This window comes from Cygnus olor, chromosome 3 (genome assembly GCF_009769625.2).
Source record: "Cygnus olor isolate bCygOlo1 chromosome 3, bCygOlo1.pri.v2, whole genome shotgun sequence".
Lineage (NCBI taxonomy): Eukaryota > Metazoa > Chordata > Aves > Anseriformes > Anatidae > Cygnus > Cygnus olor.
Genome location: NC_049171.1, coordinates 109,457,455 through 109,464,504, shown reverse-complemented (window position 1 = coordinate 109,464,504; position 7,050 = coordinate 109,457,455). Strand labels below are relative to the sequence as shown.

General features: G+C 42.0%; 1 protein-coding gene across 6 annotated transcripts in view; it reads right to left on the bottom strand.

Annotated features, from left to right (window-relative positions):
* Positions 1 to 2,822: 2,822 nt before the first annotated feature.
* Positions 2,823 to 7,050, bottom strand: part of CHGB (chromogranin B) — a 69,591-nt gene continuing 65,363 nt past the window's right edge. For 3 of the 6 annotated variants that reach the window (XM_040552685.1, XM_040552683.1, XM_040552684.1), the window contains exons 6-7: positions 4,378 to 6,158; positions 2,823 to 3,247 (exon numbers count right to left, since the gene is read on the bottom strand). In XM_040552685.1, the coding sequence (XP_040408619.1) occupies positions 3,164 to 3,247; positions 4,378 to 6,158 (1,865 nt within the window). In that variant the 3' untranslated portion in view covers positions 2,823 to 3,163. The remainder of the gene's footprint in view (positions 3,248 to 4,377; positions 6,159 to 7,050) is intronic. The other 3 variants (XM_040552688.1, XM_040552687.1, XM_040552686.1) reach the window with 1 other exon arrangement.

The following is a 7,050-nucleotide window of genomic DNA, read 5'->3' as shown; positions in this document are numbered from 1 at the left end:
AAGGTGGGGGAAGGAAGGTGATGCTTGCATACCTATAGATAAGTCTCCACACAGCACAGCTCAGGAACATCATAGTTGCTAGAGACTTGAGGCAGAACACTGAAGAGCTTTCATCTCCAGAGGTATAGAAAATAACAAACCACTACACTTCAAGGTTAGTCAATGCTGTGTAGATAAAGAACAGGTAAAGATTGTGGCTGATGTATAGATAAAAAATAGGTCGAGGGTGTGGCTATTAAACTAAAGATGGCTTCCTGAAGGCAAACCACCGAGTTCTGCAGAAGCCATCCTCTCAGCAAGGTAGAAAATGTGGTTTGGACAGTCTGCCAAGGCCGACCTCTGTTACTCTTGGGCTTATTTGCTGTACAAACAGCCATCACTGAGGTGGCAGGGGGTGTTGCCGCTGTAGTGCATGTGCTCAGCAGGACTAACTCACCTGTGGTTACTTTCAGCTTAGCTCAACTAGGGCTTTTTTTTTTTTAATACACAAAAAAACACCACAAACTTGCCTACAGCTTGAAATGGGCCACTTTCATCAGAAAAGTGTAGCTGTGATCTCTGGAAATGAGGGTATTGTGTTTATCTGCCTGCATTTCTGGCTCCTGAAGTACTCACCAAAGCTTGAACTCTGCACAATGAAGGTGACAAAGGAGATCCAGGTGTTGTTTACACCTCAGAGGACCCTCAGCCTTCCTCTAATAGTTAGCAGTGTCTGGTCTCAAAATAAAAAAATAATAATAAAAAAAATCACAACTGAAAGTCTCAAGCCAAAGCTTCTATAACACATTGAGGATGTTTGGCAGGGCAAGAACCTGGTTTGGTAAAGGTATTGCTGCACAAGATTTGGTAGCTGTTTTTATTTCCATCTTTACTCACGGAACAAAACATACAACTGCTTTCTCCCAACAAATTTACTGAAAATACAAGCAAATTAAAAGAAGTAGCTACCTAGCTTTCCATCGCTGTGCTTTACTAGAACTACACACCAGATTCACAATTTCCCAGGGGCACATGCACCAGGAGCCAGAAAACATGATTTTCAGAAGCCAAAACCACTTAGTTCAGCTTCATTTGATTTGGAACAAATTCATGCATCTTGTACACCACTACTTGTTTAAAGTTGTACCATTCAGCTTCAAAGCCAAAAGCGTACAGTATTCCTTTTAAAAATGCAAATTGATGTAAATGGTATTGGAGGACTGCTTAAAAAAAAAATGATCTAGTGTCACTCATCAAAAAGTCTTGAGGAGGCAATGCAAATGTGGAGCTAAAAATGGAACAGGCGCAAGCAGCCAGAAGAGCTACATGGCTCTCGGTGCCTGTGGTGTCAGCCCCACAGAGGAATGGGAGCAGAACAGAAAGATGACAGCTAAAAGGGCTGTCACAAAGCTCTTGGAATCCATTGAACAATACTTGGGTTTAATGCAGCCTCTTTCAAGGCATATGTTTTTAAGCAAAACATTGCTGATTCATGAATGTGTATTTCCATAAGATAAGCCTTTAAAAAAATACTCGTTGTTAGGATTACATACTTGAACAATTTTAGAAAGCTTTCCATGCAACAACTAAAGCTATTTGCTTCCGGGTATTTATAGACTCCCAGACATGCCTTCTCTTGTACCAGCTCAGAAAAAAACTACCATGTTGGAATAATTATTGTATGGTATTATGAATTTTTCAAGCAAATCTCAGACTTTGAAAACGACCAAGTATTTCTGCAGCTGGGACACATTCTAACCGTCCTTACTGGTGCTGGAAAAGCCCGGTGAAATCACAGTAAGACTGAAGTCAAAATTCTGTCAACTTCTGTGAGCCAGGGTTTGGTCTTCGTATACCTCAACGAAACAAAATGAAACATTTGAGTGCTCTTATCAAAATCCCTAGGCATTGGGCATGCTCAGACAGTTCATGGATCAGCATCTCACTGAACATTTTCACTTCATATCGCCTTACAGTTAAAATTGAGAGTATATTTGTGTTTTAATGAACAGGTGGATTAAATGGGTTAAGATGGGATGAGAGATACTGCACATTTACCGATAATGTGTCTCGGCTGAATTCTTTGTATAGCACCTCCTGTGTTGGTGCTACACAAGCAGCTTATACAAAGACATTGTCACAGCAGAAAGACCGCTGAAAAAACACATTTGGAGAAGCTGAATTTAATTGAACCCCAGATATTTGGAGTAATTGAAACTAATTATGGGATTGTTTCTTTTACTGCTTCATAATGTCACAAGATTACCAACTGGCTCCTTCCACAGGCCGCTTATTATTCTCCGTAAGGCATCGTACTGTTTATTACACAGAACCCATCCTGCCCTCAGCTCACTAGCTGCTGAGAAACGCGCTTTTGGCAAAATTAGCACTGCTCTTATGTAGCACAGAGGCTCCGCAACACTGTCACCACTCCCTGCTTGTCTGCACTAGACAAAAAGAATGGCAGCAAAGCACGTTCATTGGGCGATTAAATTTATGGAACTACTTCGTCTGAATGAATGGCAGAAACCAGTTGACTACATAATGCAAGGATTCCAAAGCACCACATACTTTCCAAATTAACAATCAGCTATTCGGTGTTGCAACCTCCTTGCTTCTTTAATGATTAATTTCCAGAACTAAGTAATTCACAGGACGTTTCCGAGTTACTAAAGCAAATTAATCATTAACATCTTTCTTACCTGTTGTGCTTCTCCTAAGTGGCAAATAAAAGGCATAGACAGGCTCCTTGTAACTTTAAAAAAATAATGGTGAACGAGTCAACATTTCGTGCACAACCTATTAATCTGATACAGCTTACTTTGAAATAACCCAATCATTCAAATAAGCAAGGAGAAAGTTTGCTCCAAGATCAATTTTTTTTATTATTTCAAACTCAGACACATATTTCTGAAGAACACTAACACAATTATTTTCACAAGCGTATTAAAAATATCTGCCTCGCATGAAAGGTTATAATATTAAAATTCATGCTATTCAGATTTCAATAGCATAATAGCAAATTAAAGACATTTTCAGCTGTATAAATCACTACACTATAGTGGACAGTAAATAGTATTTCCTGTTTTTAGGGCAAACAATCCAGTGGCCATGAATTTACCACAAAATACAGGTATTGTGAGTGAAGCTACACCTAGCTTTGAAACACCAAAGCAGATCATCTTCAGCCTCTTCTGTTGTCATTCAATGTCTCCGCTATTTTCTGCATCTCCAAATCCATAGCAGCCAGGTTTTCCAGTTCTTTTTCCTGTGAAAACATAAAGGGCATTTTACGCTTCAATTAATTCAGGGACATCTGCTACTTTTTGGTCCCTGGGCAGCTTCTGGGGTGGGGAAGCGAACAGCAGTGCGGCACATACTTCAGAGATCTGTGCAACTTTCTGCTTTTATCAGAATTAGTGTTAGAGAAATTATCAAAATACTCATTCTGAGAGCTGGACAGCTTGATCTTTTTAGCTATAGAACAGCATTAGCTCGTAGTGACTTCCTGCTGTCTCACAGTTGCTGCTCCTAGCAGCATGAATTCATTTCTGCCCAGGTGAAGGTCCCTTAGGAGACTACAACCTTTTGCTCACAGTGCTTCTGGCTTATGATGCACAGCAAGCGCAGTGTGCAGTAAAAGGAACTCTTCCAAGCGGCCAGATGCTAGGGGAAAAAGTTATGCGGTCAATCCTTGTTTATTATGCTAACTTGCAAACACTGTTACACCTCTCGATAAATTCCAATCAAACCTCCACCGCTTCCAGTCCAGCTTAGTTTTGTGCAACAGAAACAGCGAGATACAAGACAAACACCTAGCTGATGGGCGCAGACTCAGTTTTCCTGAACACTGAAGCAGAACAGGAGGTCCAACAAGAAAAGGGTTCATGTACATGGGAACTGCATGCACAAATCAAGCATGCAAGTGCTAGCCCGGTTCTGCTCTGAAATTAGGACATCAAGTTAATGGATAGTTTAATCTCTTCCAAAGCACAACCTACTTTCCACCTGCATGATTTAAACAACCCAACAGACCAGCTGGTGCTTGCTAATTATTACCTCTCTGCTCCCGCTGGAATGGGCGTCTTTGGTTTATTAATCTGTAAGACCCTAGAGGGAGAGGTAAAGCCCAAAGAGGAAGAATTTCCTCCATCTCCCTGTCTTGCTGCAGGATACACCTCCTCTTCGGTTTATACACCGTGCCCTGGGGTAGGCTCCACTGAATTCATTCAAAGACAGCAAAATTTTTAAATCACTGTAGATCTGGCTTTTAATATGATTTAATCGTCTTTGTGTTTTTTCCAGTCACAGCTTACCAGCTGTCTTAGGAATGGATTCAGAAATGTGCACGTAAAATTTATTTCCCCTGGCTCTTCAGAGAAACACCTGTACACATACCTCCTCTTCTGTCAGAGGCCTCTGGCTCAGAGCTCCTTTGTCATTCCTGACTATGTGACGTTTTTTCATGTCTTCTCCAGAGCTGTACAACTCTGGGAACTCAGCTGATTTCTTCCTGTAATTCAGGAGTTGTGCAAGTTGATCCATCTTGTTGTATTGCCTTTTCATATCATATCTGTTCATTTTGCCAAGGTTCCTCTTCTCGGAGCGTCCGTGGTTCAGAGCACTTAGAAGCTGCTTTTTTTCCCACCAGTCATAGTCAGTGTAATCAGGGAAAAGGTTCTTCTCGTTCAGGGTGGGCCTGCTCTCCTCTTTACTCTCCAGCAGCCGCTCTCCTGCACTGTTCCTTTTCTCAAAGTGCCGGCTCTTCCACCACAGCAGTGGGTATAAAGAGCTGTAGGATGCTGCGGTTCTCTTGTCGTTCTCTGCAGGGAGATGGCTTCTGTACTCTTCCCCCTCGCCGTATCTTCCTTCCTCCATATTCTCCTCTTCATTTTCCATCTGATCACTGCTGTAATGCTTCTTTTCTACTTCCTCCTCCTCCTCCTCACTGTTGCCAGGGTAGCGCTGCTGCTCTACACTGTCCTCAGTGCTGTAATGTGTTCTGGCCTGCCCTCTGCGCTCCTGAGCGTACGCTTTCTGTATCTCTTCATCTTCGTTGTCCCACAAGCGGTATCTGCCTCCAGCACGATGCTGCCTCTCCTTGCTGCCACCGCTGTGATACCTGTCTAGCTCTTCCTCACTTTCACCTCCACGATACGTCCTTCCCTCAGAATGGTGTCTCCTTGCCTCATGCGATCCATCATGGTGCCTCTTCTCCTCGCGCCATTTCTCATCACTTTCTTCACCATGGTGATGCCTCTTACTTTCTTCTTCGCTGCTCTCTTCACTCTGCTGCCACCTCTCTCTGTACTCTGCACTTCCCTGGCCTGCATGCCTCTTCTCCTCTACCTCTTCAGACCCGTGCCTCCCACGATAACCACTCTTCTCCTCACGCTGCTGCTCAGATTCTTCACGGTGGTGTTTCTGACGGTGGTTCCTTCTGTCCCAGAGACGAGTCTCCTCTGCATTTGATTCCTCAGCTAGTTCCTCTTTCTCACCACCGTGGCCTCTCTTCTCTTCAGAGGAGTCATCCATTCCGTGCTTTCCATGGGAATGTTTTGGTTTGTAAGGTTGCTTTTCCTCCTCTGCTTCTTCACTCTCATCAGATTCTTCATGTTCTTGCTGATGGGCGAAATCACGTACCTTAGACTCATGGTGGTATTTTTCACTTCTTTCTTCCTCTGCCTCTCCCTCTTCACCACCGTGAATTCTTTTGTAAGGGCTCTGCATTCCCTCCTCCAAATGCCAGTGGCCCACGGGGCGTTGGTCATTCCCCTCGGGGAACTCCTCTGTACCCATGTCTGCCGAGTTGGACTTCTTGTTGAGAACAGCACGGTCCACCTCTCCGTCATGATGCTTGCTCTCTTTGCTTTCTTCTTCACTGTGGTAGCTGTTCTCCTCCTCTCTTCTGATTTCCTGATAGTGTTTCTTTTCTTCTGTATGAAGTCTCTCTTCATTAACAGGTATGTGGTGTCCCTCCTCCTCTTCCTTGCTCTTACCTTCCTCGGGAACAACTTTCCCTTCACCACTTCCTTTCATGTGCTTTCTAGAGTCATCTTCTACCTGACTTTGCTCCTTCTCCACACCCCCAGCAAGATGTTTTTCCATCTCTGCTGGGTCTTTCAAATGCCTTGCTTCAAGTTGTTTCTCTTCACTTCTCTCTCTGTCATTTTTACCACCTACAAAAACAAAAGCAGCCTAATGAAGTTATCTAACTCTCCATTGACATGCTGCATCAGTTTAAATAGATAACTGGCTTCCAGAACTGATATAGACACAACTAATTTTTTCACTTCTGCCTTTAAAATTTGTTATTTTCATTAATCTTGTATGTTTGCCTGGAAAAGCATTAAATACCATTTAATTAGACACTTTAAAAATTCCATTAAAATTTCCAGAATCATCTTTACTCTTTGGCTTTTTTGTTTATTCATGATAGCATTTTTAGCATTGATTAAATTAACTTTTATTCCCATTAAAACTCAATGGGATCTGGAATTGCGTTCCGTTTTTTGAATGTCAGTCCTTAGCTACAATACAAGTTCACTGACAAAAAGGACAGCCATCTATTTCAAGCTACTGAGGAATATCTGAGGAATAGTAAAAATATGCTTTTAGCAAATATAAAACTTTCTAAGTTGATTGCACAAAAATGAAAGAAACCTGTTACTTTGCAATCGTTACATTTAATCAAATCACGTACCTTCCACTATTTTCAAAATCCTAAATGAAAGGCTGACTGACCTCATCAGTAACAGCACATTTCTGTGAAGGTATTTCTGCTTCACTTGTGCCTGAGTAACATCAGAAATAGGTCACAAATCCTAAAAATTTTCAAACAGCTTCACAGATTTAAAAATAGCTTGCTCTTTCTGAAAAGCTTCTCATTATCTGATATTCTTGGAGAAGAGCTGCGTAATGGCAAAAATATGATTCTTATTCTCTCCAGCCAGTAAGTGAATTTTTGTTTACCAGAAGATGACAAATAGACAGGTTGATCTGAAACTAACACCGTCATAAACGAAGCTTGATGCACGATGGCATTCAGCATCAACTAGAAACTTTGGGCTG